The sequence below is a fragment of the Oncorhynchus gorbuscha genome, linkage group LG10, assembly GCF_021184085.1.
Source record: "Oncorhynchus gorbuscha isolate QuinsamMale2020 ecotype Even-year linkage group LG10, OgorEven_v1.0, whole genome shotgun sequence".
Classification (NCBI taxonomy): Eukaryota; Metazoa; Chordata; class Actinopteri; order Salmoniformes; family Salmonidae; genus Oncorhynchus; species Oncorhynchus gorbuscha.
Window position 1 is genome coordinate 73,889,966 of NC_060182.1, and position 21,447 is coordinate 73,911,412.

At 43.1% G+C, this 21,447-nt stretch overlaps 1 protein-coding gene across 1 annotated transcript; it reads right to left on the minus strand.

Moving 5' to 3' along the window:
- Positions 1-4,483: 4,483 nt before the first annotated feature.
- On the minus strand, positions 4,484-20,768 carry LOC124046540 (tRNA (adenine(58)-N(1))-methyltransferase catalytic subunit TRMT61A-like). The gene is made up of 4 exons (XM_046367015.1): positions 20,498-20,768; positions 19,182-19,544; positions 12,449-12,715; positions 4,484-5,427 (listed from the first exon to the last, which is right to left on the minus strand). Exons 2-4 carry the CDS (start codon positions 19,510-19,512, stop codon positions 5,135-5,137), a joined length of 891 nt encoding a protein of 296 aa, XP_046222971.1. The 5' UTR covers positions 19,513-19,544; positions 20,498-20,768; the 3' UTR covers positions 4,484-5,134.
- Between the last annotated feature and the right edge of the window lie 679 nt (positions 20,769-21,447).

Sequence of the window (21,447 nt, forward strand, 5' to 3'; positions counted from 1 at the left end):
AGGTGCAGTTATTATAATGAACTTATCCTCTGCAGTAGTATCCTCCGCTGGTGATTTTCTGATCCACCTCTACGCAAAAGACACCATTCTGTATATTTATGGCCCTTCTTTAGACACTGTGTAAACAAACATCCAGACAAGCTTCAATGCCATACAACTCTCCTTCTGTGGCCTCCAACTGCTCTTAAATGCAAGTAAAACTAAATGCATGCTCTTCAACCGATCGCTGCCCACACCTGCCCGCCCGTCTAGCATCACTACTCTGGACGGTTCTGACTTAGAATATGTGAACAACTACAAATACTTAGGTGTCTGGTTAGACTGTAAACTCTCCTTCCAGACTCACATTAATCTCCAATCTCCAATCCAAAATTAAATCTAGAATTGGCTTCCTATTTTGCAACAAAGCATCCTTCACTCATGCTGCCAAACATAACCTCGTAAAACGGACTATCCTTGTGATCCTTGACTTTGGCAATGTCATTTACAAAATAGCCTCCAACATTCTACCAACATTGGCTGGCCCTTACTTCATATTCGTTGCCAATCCCACTGGCTCCAGGTCATCTATAAGTCTTTGCTAGGTAAAGCCCCGCCTTATCTCAGCTCACTGGTCACCATAGCAGCACCCACCCGTAGCATGTGCTCTAGCAGGTATATTTCACTGGTCACCCATAAAGCCAACTACTCCTTTGGCCACCTTTCCTTCCAGTTCTCTGCTGCCTATGACTGGAACAAATTGCAAAAATCATCACTGAAGCTGGAGACTCATATCTCTCTCACTAACTTTAAGCATCAGCTGTCAGAGCAGCTTACAGATCATTGCACCTGTACATTGCCCATCTGTAAATAGCCCACCCAACTACCTCATCCCCATATTGTTATTTATTATATGTTTCTGCTCCTTTGCACCCCAGTATCCCTACTTGCACATTCATCTTCTGCCCATCTATCACTCGTGTTTAATTGCTAAATTGTCATTATTTCGCCACTATGGCCTATTTATTGCCTTACCTCCCTAATCTTACTTCATTTGCACTCACTGTATATAGACTCTACTATATTGTTATTGACTTGAACTCTTTATTTACACATGTTTACACTCTTTAGTTACACATGTTGATTCCATGTGTAACTCTGTGTTGTTTGTGTCACACTGCTTTGCTTTATCTTGGCCAGGTTGCAGTTGTAAATGAGAACTTGTTCTCAAATGGCCTACCTGGTTAAATAAAGGTTAAATAAAATAAATAAAAGGGTAACTCTGGGTCTTGCTTTCCTGTGGCGGTCCTCATGAGAGGCAATTTCATCATAGCATTGATGGTTTTTGTGATTGTACTTGAAGAAACTTTCAAGAAACATGAGCAATGGACACTAGACCAGTGGAAATTTGTCCAATTTTTAGATTTTTGGTTCCAACCGCTGTGTCTTTGTGAGACGCAGAGTAGGTAAACGGATGATCTCCGCATGTGTGGTTCCCACCGTAAAGCATTGAGGAGGTGTGATGGTGCTTTGCTGGTGACACTGTCTGTGATGTATTTTGAATTCAAGGCACACTTAACCAGCATGACTACCACATAATTCTGCAGGGATAAGCCATCCCATCTGGTTGCACTTAGTAGGACTATCATTTGTTTCTCAACAGGACAATGACCCCAAACACACCTCCAGGCTGTGTATTTGAACAAGGAGAGTGATGTCAATTAATTATAGTCAATTAACTAACCACTGATCATAATCTTGATGTGATTGGCCTAACTGAAACATGGCTAAAGCCTGATGAATTTACTGTGTTAAATGAGGATGCACCTCCTGGTTACACTAGTGACCATATCCCCCGTGCCTCCCGCAAAGGCGGAGGTGTTGCTAACATTTACGATAGCAAATTTCAATTAACAAAATAAAAATGACGCTTTTGTCTTTTGAGCTTCTTGTCATGAAATCTATGCAGTCTACTCAATCACTTTTCATAGCTACTGTTTTACAGGCCTCCTGGGCCATATACAGCGTTCCTCATTGTGTTCCCTTAATTCCTATCAGACCTTGTAGTCATAGCAGATAATATTCAAATTTTTGGTGACTTTAATATTCACATGGAAAAATCCACAGACCCACTCCAAAAGGCTTTTGGAGCCATCATCGACTCAGTGGGTTTTGTCCAACATGTCTCTGGACCTACTCACTGTCACAGTCATACTCTGGACCTAGTTTTGTCCCATGGAATAAATGTTGTGGATCTTAATGTTTTTCCTCATAATCCTGGACTATCGGACCACCATTTTATTACGTTTGCAAATGCAACAAATAATCTGCTCAGACCCCAACCAAGGAGCATCAAAAGTCGTGCTATAAATTCACAGACAACACAAAGATTCCTTGATGCCCTTCCAGACTCCCTCTGTCTACCCAAGGACGTCAGAGGACAAAAATCAGTTAACCACCTAACTGAGGAACTCAATTTAACCTTGCGCAATACCCTAGATGCAGTTGCACCCCTAAAAACTAAAAACATTTCTCATAAGAAACTAGCTCCCTGGTATACAGAAAATACCCGAGCTCTGAAGCAAGCTTCCAGAAAATTGGAACGGAAATGGCGCCACACCAAACTGGAAGTCTTCCGACTAGCTTGGAAAGACAGTACCGTGCAGTATCGAAGAGCCCTTACTGCTGCTCAATCATCCTATTTTTCCAACTTAATTGAGGAAAGTAAGAACAGTCAAATTTATTTTTGATACTGTCGCAAAGCTAACTAAAAAGCAGCATTCCCCAAGTGAGGATGGCTTTCACTTCAGCAGTAATACATTCATGAACTTCTATCCACCGGATGTGTACCAAACTCACTAAAAGTGGCAGTAATAAAGCCTCTCTTGAAAAAGCCAAACCTTGACCCAGAAAATATCAAAAACTATCAGCCTATATCGAATCTTCCATTCCTCTCAAAAATTTTTGAAAAGGCTGTTGCGCAGCAACTCACTGCCTTCCTGAAGACAAACAATGTATACGAAATGCTTCAGTCTGGTTTTAGACCCCATCATAGCACCGAGACTGCACTTGTGAAAGTGGTAAATGACTTTTTAATGGCATCAGACCGAGGCTTTGCATCTGTCCTCGTACTCCGAGACCTTAGTGCTGCTTTTGATACCATCGATCACCACATTCTTTTGGAGAGATTGGAAACCCAAATTGGTCTACACGGACAAGTTCTGGCCTGGTTTAGATCTTATCTGTCGGAAATATATCAGTTTGTCTCTGTGAATGGTTTGTCCTCTGACAAATCGACTGTAAATGTCGGTGTTCCTCAAGGTTCCGTTTTAGGACCACTATTGTTTTTACTATATATATTTTACCTCTTGGCGATATCATTCAAAAACATAATGTTAACTTTAACTGCTATGCGGATGACACACCGCTGTACATTTCAATGAAAACCTTAAGTGTTTTTCAAAAGTATTTGTAATCCGAATACAATACTTTAGCTGGTAATGTAACCGATTAGTTAGTACCACAACTCAGCTCAGCAGGGCAAATGACAAGCTGATTAAGGGCAGGATTTCCAGGGGCTCAGAGCTGCTATTCCCAGTTTCTGTCCTCCAGATTAGACCTCCTTTAGCTGGGGACAGGCTGATGACACCAGACTGCAGGTGAGACAATGCTCTCATTTGGATTGACAATGATTTATTGTTTAAAAAAACATATGACTGAGTTTAAGAAATTAAGATTTACATAAACAGATTTAGTCTCTCTCTAGTTAGCAGATTGTGCAGCCAACCTTTCTATATGTTCTTGATTATGCTTAAACACTTGGCAGACGTTTTTCAAAGCGCCCTTCTTTTTATCACAGGAGAGTTTTATTACTCATCACTGTATTCTTTACATAAAGGTTGGGTGGACCTCTTTGAAGTCATGTAGATCACATCACTCTCTTTTTGTTTCAAAGTCCTGCTCCACAACTTCCGATTAACCTAACATCACTGTTAAGATTTAAAATGTCAAGTTACCAAACCCGTTCAAAGGGCTGGTTAACTCTAGAGACACCTTTGGTGTCTAGATGAGTTAGGCAAATCAGACATCAATTTCCTGGAATGATCTACAATACAAATATTGCCTCTAGAACATTTCAGGTTGTTAGGGGACCTTTTTACAGAAGAATGTATTTTTTATGATTGTGTTTGTGTATAATAACATGTCTTTTGTATATATGAATGTGTAGTTTAATGTTTGTGTATTGTGGCGCTATACTGGGCTAATATGGAAAAGAGACCTTGGTTTCAGCATTAAAAATAAAGGTTCAATAAAAAATATCCCACCAATCAAAGAGTGAGGTTTACAGTCTCTTACAAAGAGAAAGAGCAGTGGAGAACATCTCCTCCTCCCAGCCTAGAACGGCTGCCATTTCTCTGCCTTTTTTGGTCTGGAGCCACCGGCCATCCAGCAATGACGATAATAGCAGACCATAGTTAAAGAAAACATCACAAGCAGAGGGCAGTAGGAAGAACGGTAAGGTGTTTATTTAGCCTTGTTACAGCATCCCCCTCAGCTGAGACAAAACACAATTTCTCCCACCATTCTACAAATGTAAAAATTGCAACAAAAAAACTGTCCCCGAGAGAGAGATAAACTGAGTAACAACGGGGGATAAGATACTATTATTTCAATCCTGAATGATGCAAGAACATATCAGTAGCGTGATTAGAGCGATTGTACATGACAGACTAAGAGCAAACCTCTTAGACAGCTCTTCACAGCCCTGTGTAGAGACCCTCAGCAATCAGCAGCCCATTTATAGAATCCCACTTAGCCCGCTCTTCCTCCCTCTGTTAAAGTGTGTTAGGGATGTGTGGGTTTGTGTGTATACATTCATCAAAGTCTACGAAAGACACTGGAAATAGCCTAAAACGGCAGCAATTTCTCAATCATGTCTCTCTCCAAAAGGATGTCAGCTGTCGACTGAAATGTCGAGTTTTAGCTGAGCAGCGGAAAGGAAGGTAAAGTACAGTATATCAGTCTGAGCAGGTTTTCCACCCGTGTCAGGTTAGGTCTCAAGTCATCAGCACTGCATTTAGACCTTGTGTAGTTCCCCAGCCATAGACTCCTAGACAACAGTCTCTGCCCACTCCAACCTCCAGCAGTCAGTCCTCTACACAGAGGGTTTGGTGGCGAAGGTAAGGTAGCCAGTGTGCCCTGCCATGTCCCTGGGCGGCGTGGTTGTCTTACAGAGAACAGAAGCATTGCTAGGGACTCGGGTGTCAGTCGGGGTCTCCAAGGGCTGGTCGGACCCAAAGTCCGGCAAGGGGAGTGTGATTGAGCGCACGTCATGCACCCGTAACAGAACCTCTAGAGTGCTGATCTCCTGGAAACCCTCATCAGCCAGCGCCTCAACAGTCTTCTGCACCTGCTCAATACACGGGGAGAAGGAGCACACACGACCCCCTGCAGAGAGAGAGAGGTGGGGACAGAAGGAGATGACAGAATAGAGAAAGGGGTGGGGACAGAAGGAGATGACAGAATAGAGAAAGGGGTGGGGACAGAAGGAGATGACAGAATAGAGAAAGGGGTGGGGACAGAAGGAGATGACAGAATAGAGAAAGGGGTGGGGACAGAAGGAGATGACAGAATAGAGAAAGGGGTGGGGACAGAAGGAGATGACAGAATAGAGAAAGGGGTGGGGACAGAAGGAGATGACAGAATAGAGAAAGGGGTGGGGACAGAAGGAGATGACAGAATAGAGAAAGGGGTGGGGACAGAAGGAGATGACAGAATAGAGAAAGGGGTGGGGACAGAAGGAGATGACAGAATAGAGAAAGGGGTGGGGACAGAAGGAGATGACAGAATAGAGAAAGGGGTGGGGACAGAAGGAGATGACAGAATAGAGAAAGGGGTGGGGACAGAAGGAGATGACAGAATAGAGAAAGGGGTGGGGACAGAAGGAGATGACAGAATAGAGAAAGGGGTGGGGACAGAAGGAGATGACAGAATAGAGAAAGGGGTGGGGACAGAAGGAGATGACAGAATAGAGAAAGGGGTGGGGACAGAAGGAGATGACAGAATAGAGAAAGGGGTGGGGACAGAAGGAGATGACAGAATAGAGAAAGGGGTGGGGACAGAAGGAGATGACAGAATAGAGAAAGGGGTGGGGACAGAAGGAGATGACAGAATAGAGAAAGGGGTGGGGACAGAAGGAGATGACAGAATAGAGAAAGGGGTGGGGACAGAAGGAGATGACAGAATAGAGAAAGGGGTGGGGACAGAAGGAGATGACAGAATAGAGAAAGGGGTGGGGACAGAAGGAGATGACAGAATAGAGAAAGGGGTGGGGACAGAAGGAGATGACAGAATAGAGAAAGGGGTGGGGACAGAAGGAGATGACAGAATAGAGAAAGGGGTGGGGACAGAGAGAGGACAAATAAGCAGAGAAAAGGAGAGCCAGTTATTGAGTCAGTTATTCCGTTTTAATCTCACACACTTTACTTTTGGCAGTATCTATGTAAACTTCCAGAGTTTGGTTTATTCATCCCTAATGGAGATTTTGGACACTCCTCTAGCCACCTTTAAGAGGCATATTGTGATTCACAAGACAGACTCGGCTGGTGAATTGGATTCCAATGCTGACATCAAACACGTCAAGAGATTTACAAAGCCAAAGATTTTTAGATATCCACAACAACGAAATATTGGCCTAATCATAAACATCTTATTGTTCTTGTGTGTTATGTTGACCACAGAAGAAGCAAGTCAACCATTTTAAAAGCAAGGAGTAAAATGCTATACACATGATCCGTGTTTAGTTTAACATCTGAGATAGCCTTGCATTCTGACCAAGGCTGCCTTGCCTCAGATGTTTTGACTAGCTAGTTGTCGAATGCCTTGAACAATGGCTCTCACACACTTTCTGGATTTGTGTTGTCGACAACCTGGTCACCACTAGCTCCACCTCTTCTGCTTCTCTCAATCAACCACTGGTCAACAAGGGTCATCACCATAGCAACATACAAATAATTTCAAAGTGCATTTAAATAAGAGAAAATCAATTCTATATCTATTTTTTTACATTATATTTTATCTCATAAAAGTCTTCAAGGAAGGGTAGGCCAGCCGATCAAGATGAGTCAATGGTGCAATATGCAGAAATTGCCCCACCAATTCCTGGTTGCTAAAATTCTAACAGTTCACCTAATTTCAGTTTATGTGACAAAATAAGCACCCAGAATGTAGAGAATCATTGTACCATTTAAACCGCAGTGAAATATATTTTCAATAACAAACATTTTATTTTCAGCTGGTGTACAAAATCAAAAGTAAAAGAAGTAAAAACTAAAGTTAGGAATGGGAAACATAGAAATGGCGCACAAAAAAAAACAAATGTACTGCTTAGACTTTTCATCTTTAAGGCCTGCTTTAAAAGCCCCAACAGTCTAAGCAGTCCTGAGACTGTCAGGAATTGTCAAGTGCCCTCATCATTAAACAGGGACGTTCTGTGTGGCCAGGCCTAATAAGGATAACAGAGGGTTGTGTAAGGACAGATGGGGTAAAGCAGTTGGAGCAGGACTAGGACAGGTGGAGTGGGAGAGAGGGACAGCCCTGCCACTCATTAGCGTAGTTTAACAGGATCACAGCAGATCCACTTAACCCAGGATCACTAGAATCGTCTCCTCCTCCTGCTCTCTAGTCTACCTCCACCACCTCCTCCTCCTCTCTGGCCAAAATCTGGACGTGCAACACTCAGGCTCCAGGGAGGAGATTGTGTTTGTGCGCATGTTTTGCTTCTATGGTGACAAGAAATCAGTCACAGGACCAGTGTTGTAATACGCAGATCTGAAAGATGAAGCAGAATGCAATACGAGTGGGTAGAATCACAAACACACAAGACTATGCATGCGTTTCCACTGGGCTAAAATATCCAGAGAAACAGCCTACACACATCATTAAATATCTTCAAGAACCTTGACAGACTTGAGGAAAGAATGTTGTCTAAATCACACATCTATTACACAAGCCAAAATCAAAGAATTTATCGTTAAATCTACAAAGTGAGGTGGCTTTTTAGCCTAACGAATCCAGCAAGCAACACATGCAGACATTTACTAGTATGTGACAAGTACACACACACACACAAAGTTGAAGTAAAGTAAGATATGCCTTACTAGACAAGACCTTTGAAAAACTAGTGGCCACGTCTGAATACCTGTACTTGCATTACAAATAGCAGGCATTTTGGATAGGCGAAAAAATAAATGTTTATGGTATGTGAAATTCTGAAACTGTAGTATGCTTTAAATGCCAGGATGTCATACTGCACACTATTGAGAATTAGCTGCACACTATTGAGGAAGAGAATTGTCTTTCGAGACCCATGTGTGTCTGACACCAGCTGAGGGGTTACACTGTACTAAAAATCAACGAATGGCGGGAATCAACGCAATTGTGCATTAAAATCCAAACCGGCTGCACGCGCCATCGTGCATACATTTCTGTTGTCCCCCTACACCAGGGGTGTCAAAGTCAAATGGACGGAGGGCCAAATAAAAAATTTAGCTACAAGCCGAGGGCCGGACTGTTCGAATGTTCATTGAAAATTTTTTAAATGACGCATATAGTCTAGTGAACCTAATTGAACCTACTGAAAACCTAACAAATATATTCCAATATGATCAGATAAATAAAGCAATATTTTCTTATGGCTCTGTCAGTAATCTTTAATTTTCAACAGACACAAAAGACAAATTTCCTTTATATAAAAATCCCCATAACATGAACATTAAATGAAAGAAACCGGTATTCAAGGCACCATCAGTAGCCTATATTTTCTATTTTAGCAAAAGTGGGCTAAATTTACTTCAAAGAAAAAAACAATAATAGCAATTTTCTATCATCCACTCAACTTGGTTTTAAATGCCTTCACTGTACTGTACATATCAGAGATGACACGATCCCGACCCTGCAGCTGCAAGTTCATTGCATTCAGATGACTCGTAATGTCACACAGAAAAGCCATTTCACACAGAAACATTTCGTCTCGGAGTTGTGTTGTGTCTTTCCCTTTGCTGTCCAAGAACAGACAAATCTCCTCACGAAGCTCGAAACATCTTTGAAGCACCTTTCCCTGGCTTAGCCATCGCACCTCTGTGTGATAAGGCAAATCACCATGCTCCGTTTCTAACTCCGTCAGAAATGCCTTGAACTGGCGGTGATTCAAACCTTTGGCTCTGATAAAGTTAACTGTGCGCGTGATGATGCTCATTACATGCTCCATTTTCAAGGCTTTACCGCACAACGCTTCCTGGTGTATGATACAATGATAAGCTGTCAGCTCACCTGTCGCGTTTTCCTCTTGCATCTTTTCCCGTATCTTTGCCACCAGTCCGCTCCTGTGTCCACACATCGCAGGTGCTCCGTCGGTTGTCAAACCCACGAGTTTTTCCCAAGGCAGCTCCATCTCATTTACACATCTTGACACCTCTTCATACAAATCATGCCCCGTAGTTGTGCCATGCATAGGACGTAAAGCCAAAAACTCCTCTGTCACGCTTAGGCTGGAGTCCACTCCGCGGATGAAAATTGACAACTGGGCAATGTCAGAAATGTCGGTGCTCTCATCCACAGCCAAGGAATATGCAATGAAATCTTTTCCCTTTTTCACAAGCTGCTCTTTTAGATTGATGGACAACTGGTCTACTCTCTCGGCAATGGTGTTTCTGCTCAGACTCACATTTAAAAAGAGTTGCCTTTTTTCTGGGCAAACTTCGTCACAAACTTTAATCATGCAGTTTTTGATGAAATCCCCCTCCGTAAATGGCCGGGCTGATTTAGCGATCTCTTCTGCCAAAATAAAACTGGCCTTGACAGCAGCCTGGCCTTGTGATTTGGCTTTTTTGAACAGAGCCTGTCGAGATTTGAGGCCTCGTTTTAATTCCTCTGCCTTTTGTAGCCTTTGTTCCATGTCCATATTCTTGTTTTTGTCCGCGTGTTTCGTTTCATAATGTCGTCTCAGATTATACTCTTTCAGTACCGCCACACTTTCTCCACACAGAAGACACACAGGTTTTCCAGCTACCTCCGTGAACAAATACTCCGACTCCCACCTTGTTTGAAACCCCCGGTTCTCAGTGTCCACCTTCCGTTTTGCCATTTTTGATGGGTATCTGAAAGTTAATTTTACTGTGATGCTGACAACTGCTGTGCCAATAAATATTGAAATGAAGCAGCCTACTGCTCGGTGCGTCACCGTTGCATTGTGGGAAATGTAGTATTGGTGCGTGTAAAAGATCTGCGGGCTGCCGGCTTGCTGCGGTCTGCGGGCCGGTTCTAATAACAAATCAAGATCATCCCAGGGGCCGTAAAAAACCTTCTCGCGGGCCGGATGTGGCCCGCGGGCCTTGACTCTGACATATGTGCCCTACACCAAACGCGATCACGACACGCAGGTTAAAATATCAAAACAAACTCCGAACCATTTATATTAATTTGGGGACAGGTCGAAAAGCATGAAACATTTATGGCAATTTAGCTAGTTAGCTTGCACTTGCTAGCTAATTTGTCCTATTTAGTTAGCTTGCTGGTGCTAGTTAATTTGTTCTGCGTTATAAACATTAGGTTGTTTAGGTCTTCTACTCCGACAATTAATCCACACATAAAACGGTCAACCAAATTGTTTCTAGTCATCTCTCCTTCCAGGCTTTTTCGATCTTTGACCTTATATTGTGATTGGCATCTAAACTTTCATAGTATTACCACGACACCGGCAACACAGTTAGTCTTTCCATCACCCACGCGAGTAAAACCAATGAGAAGATGCCACGTGTGTACCTGCTTCTATAAACCAATGAGGAGATGGGAGAGGCAGGACAGGCAGCGCGATCTGCGTCAGGAATAGAAAGGACTTCTATTTTAGCCCTTGGCATCGCAGATGCTCATTGACGCGCGCGAGCAGTGTGGGTGCAATAATTGAGTAACAGATTTCTAAATATATTTTGCGTCGCTCGCGTCGTGTAGTCAGGGTATAAGATGACGTACTCTCAGAAGGATGAGCCTAGTATGCTGATATTCCTTTCTTACTGCATTCGATTTCACTAAACAGTACATTCTAAATGGTATGTAGTACGATTAGTACATTACGCAGTTTAAGTAAGTAATAGACAAGCCAGATTTCGGACACAGCCAATGTCTAGTGTTGGAAACTTGGGATCTCTCAGATAAGACGTTCCATTGACAAATAGGAGCAGCACTTCTCTCTGGAAAGCTCAAAACACAGCCCCAATCGGCCCCATGTCTTTGGCAAACAGAGGGGGTGTGTGGGGGGCATGAGGGTTTGTGCCAGGATCTAGGGTCCTCTGAGCACAGCTTCTCTAAATAAAAGGTGCAGGCCACTGGCCAAATAATGAAAAGAATTAGAGAAAAAAAGGCAGCCATTTCCTCTGCTCCACATTCTTCCTCTTACCCTGGTTCCCAAATACTACAGACCAAATCTAAAGCAGGGAAAGGAAAATGCACGGAAATCTCCTTTATTAGTGGTTACACAAGGACTGTAGTGGAGCATGTGAAGCTCACAAGGGCGGTATAATTGACAGGTCAAATGCTAGATGCCCTTGGCTGAAACATGGAGAGAGACGGCTCCATAGTGTCCAGTCCTCTAGAGGAGTGTGAGAGAGACTGGGACTACAGTGTCTCAGCCCTGAAGAGAGGGAACAAAATTGTGCCTTGCCTAAAGGAGACGCACACTACCTCCCTGCAGCACATAACCCTGTATGGTCATGAGACTGATCCTACATCCAGATATCTGTCTGTTTGCTTGTGGCTCTGTGTGTAAGGGGGAGTCGGATAGCTAGAGAGAGGAAAACGCAGACGTTAAAACCATAGAAGGGAGGAGTGAACAGTCTACCACGGGAGAGAAGGTAGGAAAGGGTGCTGGAGTCTCTCTGCACCGTTACTAGTCCATGTCCCACATTCCATCTGTTTATGCACCATGGGATTATACAAATATTTTATAAAGCTGTTTATAAACCAGTGATCCTAAGTAAGTAACTGTACTAGCCTAGGGCACTATGTGAATACTTCATAACCTTGTGATGTATTCTACCCATGTCCCACCTTTAGCCTATACAGTCACGCACACACACATACTGACCACCCCACAAAGCTGCCAACTTGCCCAGGCTTGTCCCCACTGTACATGGGTCCTGATCTCTATGGAGACCACTGCATGCTCTTTAGTCAGGTCACGTTATTCTGCATCCATGTGACAAGGAAGTAACAGAGAGGAACAAGCATGAGCTGAGCCAAGGGCACATTTAATGAGAGCTCTGCTGACCCGGATCAATATCCAATATGGCACTGACTGTACTACATTGCACAGCCAGGGAACAAAGGCTGGCTGGGATTCATGAGTGGACAAGCCAAAGTCATGTTCTCTGGAATACGTTCCTGGCTGCTTCTACACACGCACACCCCTTCTTACCCTGTCTCTTCATGGCATTCTTGGCATGTTTGATGGCCTCCCAGGGGGAGGGGATGTCCAGGAAGACAGCGTCTGCAACCCCAGTCACTCCAAAGCCCTCCTTGCAGACGTCCTGGTTGCGGACGGTGACCAGGTGGCCTACGCGGTGCTCCCTGAACTCCTCAGCTGCTTTCTCAGCACGCTGCTGGTGGAACTCCACAGTGTGTAGATGACCAGTAGGAGCGATGGTGCGCAGGATGGCGTGGGACAGAGAGCCGCTGCCCGTGCCTACAAACAAAACATACAGGGAATGTAATGGGTTATGAGACTAGTAGCAGTGGTGGTGTCATGAATCAGTGTTTCCCAAACTCAGTCCTGCCCCCCGGTGCACGTTTTGGTTTTTGCCCTAGCACACCGCTGATTCAAATGACCAACTCATCATCAAGCTTTGATTATTTGAATCTGCTTTGTAGTGCTAGGGCAAAAGGTCAGGACTGAGTTTGGGAAATCCTGTTATAGATGACTAGGGCGTTCACAACAACTGAGAAAAATGTAGAAAACAGATCAATACAGAAGTGCTTCCATTTTCATGTCATTATACTCAATCAACGTGTCTGATGTACAGTAGTACAGTTGTGCAAGCATCAAAAGTGTAATCAAACCTTGGAGTGTCATAACCACAACAACTGCAGTCGTGTCTGATCGCATCTGAAGTGATCATGTGACAAGGCAGGGGAACATGGCGATGGGCTACAGTGCTCCTGAAATTGCGTCACTGCTGCTTTTGTTCTCATGGCAACAATGGGGGCAATGTTTACCCCACAGCGGTACATTGACTTGCTAACGCCACAGCAGTCGACTAACCGGATGACTGACAGAGCCAGGGGCACAGCAGAGGGGCTGAGAGCTGTACTACTGAGTCTCTCTTGGACCTTCAACGGGATCACAAGTGATTGGTCTAAACAACAACTGTATATGAAGGGTCTGAAGGAAAGGATAATAATAATATAATATATGCCATTTAGCAGACGCTTTTATCCAAAGCGACTTACAGTCATGTGTGCATACATTCTACGTATGGGTGGTCCCGGGGATCGAACCCACTACCCTGGCGTTACAAGCGCCATGCTCTACCAACTGAGCTACAGAAGGACCACAATACTATGATGATGCTGTGTGTGGGTAGTGCTGCATGGTAAACCATTTCCAAGGCTTTGTATACTGAACAAAAATATAAAACACACAACAATTTCAAAAGATTTTACTGAGTTACAGTTCATATAAGGAAATCAGTCAATTGAAATAAATTCATTAGTCTATGGATTTCACATGACTGGGAATAAAGATATGCATCTGTTGGTCAGAAACACTTTTCTTTTTTTTAAGTAGGGGTGTGGATCAGAAAACCAGTCAGTGCCTGGTTCGATCACCATTTGCCTCATGCAGCCCAACATCTCCTTTGCATAGAGTTGATCAGGCTGTTGATTGTGGCCAGTGGAATGTTGTCCCACTCCTCTTCAATGTCTAGGGAAGTTCCTGGATATTGGTGGAAACTGGAACACACTGTCATACACGATAATCAGAGCGTTCCAAACTTGCTCAATTGGTGACATGCCTGGTGAGCATGTAGGCCATGAAAGAACTGGGATATTTTCAGCTTCCAGGAATTGTGTACATATATGTGCATTATCATGCTGAAACATGAGGTGATGGAGGTGGATGAATGACACAACAATGAGCCTCAGGATCTTGTCACATATCTATGTGCATTCAAATTGCCATCGATAAAAAATGTCTTTGATGTCCGTAGTTTACAGTGCATTCAGGAAGTATTCAGACCCCTTGAATTTTTCCACATTTTGTTAAGTTACAGCCTTATTCTAAAATGTATTCCCTCATTAATGTACACACAATACCCCATAATGACAAAGTGAAAACAGGTTTAGGCATTTTTGCAAATTTATAAAAAATATATTTACATAAGTATTCAGACTCTTTGCTATGAGACTCGAAATTTAGCTCAGGTGCATCCTGTTTCCATTGATCATCCTTGAGATGTTTCTACAACTTGATTGAAGTCCACCTGTGGTAAATTCAATTGATTGGACATGATTTGGAAAGGCACACACCTGTCTATATAAGGTCCCACAGTTGACAGTGCATATCAGAGCAAAAACCAAGCCATGAGGTCGAAGGAATTGTCCATAGAGCTTCGAGACAGGATTGTGTAGAGGCACAGATCTGGGAAGGGTACCAAATACTGTCTACATAATTGAAGGTCCCCAAGAACACAGTGGCCTCCATCATTCTTAAATTGAAGAAATTTGGAACCTCCAAGACTCTTGAGCTGGTCACCCGACCAAACTGAGCATTCTGGGGAGAATGGCGGCAAGGTAGCCGAGTGGTTAGAGCATTGGAATAGTAACCAAAAGGTTGCAAGTTCAAATCCCCGAGCTGACAAGGTACAAAATATGTCGTTCTGCCCCTGAACAGGCAGTTAACCCACTGTTCCTAGGCCGTCATTGAAAATAAGAATTTGTTCTTAACTGACTTGCCAAGTAAAATAAAGGTAAAATAAAACGGCCTTGGTCAGGGAGGTGACCAAGAACCCAATGGTCACTGACAGGGCTTCAGAGTTCCTCTGTGGAAATGGGAGAACCTTCCAGAAGGACAACCATCTCTGCAGCACTCCACCAATTAGGCCTTTATGGTAGAGTGGCCAGACGGAAGCCACTCCTCAGTAAAAGGCACATGACAGCCCGTTTAGAGTTTGCCAAAAGGCACCTAAAGGAAACTCAGACCATGAGAAACAAGATTCTTTGGTCTGATGAAACCAAGATGGAACTCTTTGGCCTGAAAGCCAAGCATCACTTCTGGAAAGAAACTTAGCAGCATCATGCTGTGGAGATGTTTTCGGCAGCAGGGACTGGGAGACTCGTCAGGATCGAGGGAAAGATGAAAAGAGCAAAGTACAGAGAGATCCTTGTGAAAACCCGCTCCAGAGCACTCAGGACCTCAGACAGGATTCACCTTCCAACAGGACAACAACCCTAAGCACACAGCCAAGACAATGCAGGAGTGGCTTTGGGACAAGTCTCTGAATGTCCTTGGAGTGGCCCAGCCAGAGCCCAGACTTGAACCCGATCAAACATCTCTGGAGAGACCTGAAAATAGCTGTGCAGCAACACTCCCCATCCAAACTAACAGAGCTTGAGAGAATCTGCAGAGAAGAATGGGAGAAACTCCCCAAATACTGATGTGCTAAGCTTGTAGCGTCATACCCAAGAAGTTGAGGCTGTAATCGCTGCCAAAGGTGCTTTAACAAAGTAATGCAACAACAAACAAAAAAACAGACAAAAACTAGTTTTGCTTTGTCATTATGGGGTATTGTGTGTAGATTGATAAGGGGAAAAAATTGCATTCATTTTAGAATAAGGCTGCAACATAAAATGTGTCAAGGGGTCTGAATACTTTCCAAAGGCACTGTATGCCTGCCCATACCATAAACCCACCATGGGGCACTCGGTTCAAAATGTAAAAGGACACTGGTGGCAGCTTATGGTAGAGAAATTAACATTCAATTATGTGGCAACTGCTCCGGTGGACATTCCTTCAATCAGCATGCTAATTGCACACTCTCTCAAAACATGAGACATCTGTGGCTTGTGTTGTGTGACAAAACTGCACATTTTAGTGGCCTTTTATTGTCCCAAGCACAAGGTTCACCTGTGTAATGATCATGCTGTTTAATCAGCTTCTTGATATGCCACACCTGTCAGGTGGATGGATTATCTTGGCAAAGGAGAAATGCTCACTAACAGGGATGTAAACAAATTTGTGCACAAAATTTGAGAGAACTAAGCTTTTCTTCCATATGGAACATTTTTGGGATCTTTTATTTCAGCTCGTGAAACCAACGCTTTATGTGTTGTGTTTATATTTTTGTTCAGTGTAGTTTACTGCCTAATTTAATTCACAACTATGCTCAAATCCTATTCAAGTGTGTGTGTGTGATCTTGTACTATGACAATTCTTACGCACTAAGGTGCTTCAAATCGCAAATATCTAAAACATCTAGTCACCTTCCATGGTACTACCAAGCAGGAACATTCCTCACGAAGTACATGTGAAGGCCTATTTGTTCTGCAAATTGTAGCATGGCATGCACTGAGGACATGCCATTTCTATCTTATTCAGAATCTGAGTGGCCTTGTTAATTTAATAAGCCTGCCATGTGAAAGCCAGAGACAAAGACTGAATGAGAGCGAAAGAGGTCAAGACCGAGGGATAGAGCACCATCTGTGAGTATGGTTTGGTGATGTGTGAAATTGACTGTCCAGGCACTTGTCATCTCCCGTCTTGACTACTGCAACTCGCTGTTGACTGGGCTCCCTGCTTGTGCCATCAACCCCCTGCAACTTATCCAGAACGCAGAACCCATGTCACCCCGCTCCTCTGCACACTCCACTGGCTTCCAGTTAAAGCTCGCATCCACTACAAGACCATGGTGCTTACCTACGGAGCAGCAAGAGGAACTACCCCTCCTTACCTTCAGCCTATGGTCAAACCCTACACCCCAACCCGAGCACTCCGTTCTGCCACCGCTGGTCTCTTGGCCCTCATACCTCTATGGGAGGGCAGCTCCTACTCAGCTCAGTCCAAGCTTTTCTCTGTCCTGGCACCACAATGGTGGAACCAGCTTCCCCCTGAAGCTAGGACAGCAGTCCCTGCCCATCTTCCGAAAGCACCTGAAACCCGACCTCTTCACAGAGCATCTTAAATAATCACCACACCCTTCTAGCTCTGACTTCGCTGATAGCTACTTTATTGAGAAAAAAATGTACTTACTATGCCTGTGATGTGGGTGTCCCACCTAGATATCTTAAGATGGATGCACAAAGTCACTCTGAATAAGAGCGTCTGCTAAATAACGAAAATGTAAATGAAGAGACATTGCACATTTCTGCTGCCTGCGGAGGATGAGCGGCAGGACAAGAGCCCAAAGTCTCTCCCCATCTCACAAAATGGCCATTAGCACTGGCACTCAGCCCATCACGAGGGTGCCACCTGATTGGATAACAAGGCAGCCGCATTTGGCATGTTCTTCAGAGGCTCTGAGCAGTGAGAACCCATTAGCTTTCCCATAAAGCCAGCGTTGATGAAAACAGCCCTGACCTGGGACTCCTATCAAAAGTTCTAATCTATTCCTGGCAGCAGGATGGAGCCTGGTCAGCGAAGAAATTAAACAATGACATGTGAAGGAGCAGAACATGAGACCTTCTGCTAGGGTTGGGGCTAGAATGGCGACCTTCAGCACAATCTAGATGATTCATCTATGTGACTGTGCATTTCCCCTACAACACATGGTGTGCTCAGAACAGCCAACTGATAAATCACTGCCTGTTTACATAGCTCCTTCAAAGTCACTCAGGACACAAAATATAAGTCACCCCTGAGATTGGACAAGTAATCGCTTAGATAGGCTTATTGTCGTCATCCAGTATTCATGTATTAGCAGGTAATAAAGTAGATTTTTACATATAATCAGTTGATAAGCTTCCAGTCTTGTCAGCCATTATAATCAACATTTAGGAATAACATCTGACCAGACATCCAATAAGTATTTATTTTCTACAGAGTGAAACATGGTTTCAATGTCAAAAAAAAAAATGAAAATCTAATGAGGGCAGGTGATACTCAGGTTGGTACATTAGGGATTTTCATCACTCAAATTAGGTTACATTATATTACACAAGTTCAAAACCAACCAACAAAAATGACTCAGCATGCAATGGTGCATTGTAGTAATGCCTTAGCTTTTTGCTCCCTGTGCATGTATTTGGGAACCAGACCTTTTTCAAAGCAAAGTAAACACCCACATGAAGAGGCTAATAAATGTGACAACACTGCAGACATGTTGCAGCTCCAGGGGCTGACCAAGCAGTTTTGTTCATCGATACGCCATCTGGGAATTCGCACAAGTTTACTGGTGTTCCATCTATAACCCGTGAATCGGGAAGGAAGGAACAGCACAGCAGTTAAACATGATGAAGCACTGCAGCAAAAGCAGCCATCTGCCCCCAGACCCTCCAAGCCAGACACGTACACAGCCCAGGCTGCGTCAACATCCATTAACCACCCACCACACACAATCACTTTACTTCTGCATTGAATTCAACCAGTTCACCCTCCTTACTCGGGGAATATTTCTAGATGGTACTACTGCGGTGTTCCATCTCAAGTCTAGTTCAGGTTATTGTCATAAATTACTGACTGCTTAACTGAATAGGTTAATAATGGGATGTAAAACCACAATATTAATTTCTCTCTGCTTTAAAAGAGCATAACTTCAACAGGCCTCAATGTAAATGTGATGCTGTGACCCAATGAAAACAGACGTCTTTCATAAACTCTTGTGTAAACCAAGTGTGATGTTGTCCCAACCACTTCCCAACCTCGGCTCTTGAGCGGGAGCTTTTGCTTACCGACCTCTGTTCAAAGAATAATTGGTGTCACATTTATCCTTTTGGTTTTTAAGTGGCTTACCACTAGTCTATGACAAATACTTCCTCCAGATGTTTTCTCATTATCTGTGTCCCTCTCTTACAGGGAACATGTAATATTTCTACTTTATGAGTATGCTAAGCAATTATTTAGTGCAATGGGTGAAGTTATGGAAAGATTAAAATGACTCATGTCCTCAGATAAAGTAGCTTACATAAAGTTGTAAAACAGCTGGTTTTGTCCCTCTCACCTGATTCACAGACAACAGAGCCAGGCTTGAGCTCCAGCATCATGGTGATGTTGGCAATGTCTGTTGTGTAGAGGATCTGGGTGCGGTGGGGCAGGTTGAGGGTCCACAATTCAGGAGTGGGGTGCAGCACATAGACCCAGCCACCTTTGCTGCAGGTGACCTTGGTGCCAAAGCGCTGGCCTATAAGGTCTTTGGAGTGGCGGATGACTCCGTAGCGTGTTTGTGTTTGGGCACCCTGCTGCACCTTGACCGGCATCATTGAGTCATGACCCAGGAAGATAATTGCAACGTCGCCCTCCTGGATGAACTCTGAATACTCTACAAAACTCATGGCCGGCCTTGTTTGACTCCTATAACGGGGGTCTACAAGAGGGAACCAAAGGGAAAAGTTTCAGGTGTTTTCACTACAAAGAAATGAAGTCAAAAGGAGTGGAAACTAGTGAAGATTTCCCATATTACAACCAGAACATCTTTTTCACAAAATAATACAAATACAAGTTTGATCAATGTATTGGGCTACATTAGCTTATAGTTTAGGTGAAATCAGTGAATCAGACCTGCCTCTTCTATGCGAGTTGAAAATGTACTTTTAAATTGACAATTGTGGTCTGTCAAATATGATCCAAACCAACCTCCAAATGGGTTTGTTTACTTTTATACTCATTCAAATGGTCATTTTGACTTTTAGATGTGTGTGTATTGTTAGATAGTACTGCACTGTTGGAGCTAGGAACACAAGCATTTCGCTACACCAGCAATAACATCTGCTAAATATTTTTTTAAATGTGCGTACACTGTATCGGCGTTTGTTATTGGTTTTGAAAACAAGTATGATTTAATCATTCTAAACGGTTTGTTTATTGTCGAATAAGAACAGTGGAGACACTTCAGTGTGACTGGCGGACAATAATATGGAGAAACTAAGTGGAAAGTCGTTTGTGAATTTTTAAATATATAACGTTAGTTATGATACTTTGTTAGCTCGCTAGTAAGTTAACATATCAATCTGGGTAGCTACTGTAGCTAGCTAACGTTAGATAAATTACATTTAAAACCGTTAACTAGCAAACTAAGCTTGGTCAATTTGGCTAACGTTAACCAACTATGTTAACGATAGTTTAACTTAACAACAAATATACCTAGCTAATCTTGATTTTGCAAGTCCGATATTCGGCAACTTCACTGTGGAAAACGTATCTCAATGGTTAACTAGCTCGCTACGTTAGCTAGCTACTTATGGAAACACGGTTGGACGCTAAATCTGACCCCATTCGTTATAGTCAATGAACAGTCACGGCGAGCAAACGTTGACATACCTTATCAAATGTAACTAGGTACTTGAAACTATAAAAGCAAAATTGAATTAGATTTTAGAAGTGACTTCTAGCTATGTTGAGAGGTTGATGATCAGTTAAGACTTGCTACTTGCTGTTCAAATGCTGCAGAGCTCACGTGTGGATTTGTCATCAGACTGACCAGACGAGGCTCCTGTTCACAAACATTTAAACTATTCGCTTTCACAGTAATCATGAATCCTGCAATGAATGAGGCAGTTTAGATGATATATAAATCAATGAAAACGCACAAATGCGGCGCTTTAAATTATTCTCAAACTGAGATGCGCAGGCTCCAGTTGATGACGTATGGCATTTCTTAAAAAGACAGAACATAATCTGCATTATTGCTTAACTATCTGTGACTGCATATTAAACTTTTTATGTATATTTTTTGTTGGATTTTTTTCTTTGTATGTTTGGTTGTTATGTTTTTGTCTCTTTGGGTTTAGGGGGGTATATATGTGTAAAAGAAAAAGAAGAAAGGCCGAACAATCCATTTTCTGTAAATCATCATTTTTCACAAGATGGTCCTACATTTGTTTATGAATCCCTAGGAATTGCAAACAGTTTTAGCAAAGAACAGTTATTTAGGCCCAGAGTCTGTGTATATACGCGCTCCAGCCGGTATATCTCACTGTTCACCCCCAAAGCCAATTCCTACTTTGGTCGTCTTTCCTTCCAGTTCTCTGCTGCCAATGACTGGAACGAACTGCAAAAATCACTGAAGCTGGAGACTCATATCTCCCTCACTAGCTTTAAGCACCAGCTGTCAGAGCAGCTCACAGATCACTGCACCTGTACATAGCCCATCTGTAAACAGCCCATCTATCTACCTCATCCCCATACTGTATTTATTTATTTATCTTGCTTCTTTGCACGCCAGTATCTCTACTTGCACATTCATCTTCTGCACATCTACCATTCCAGTG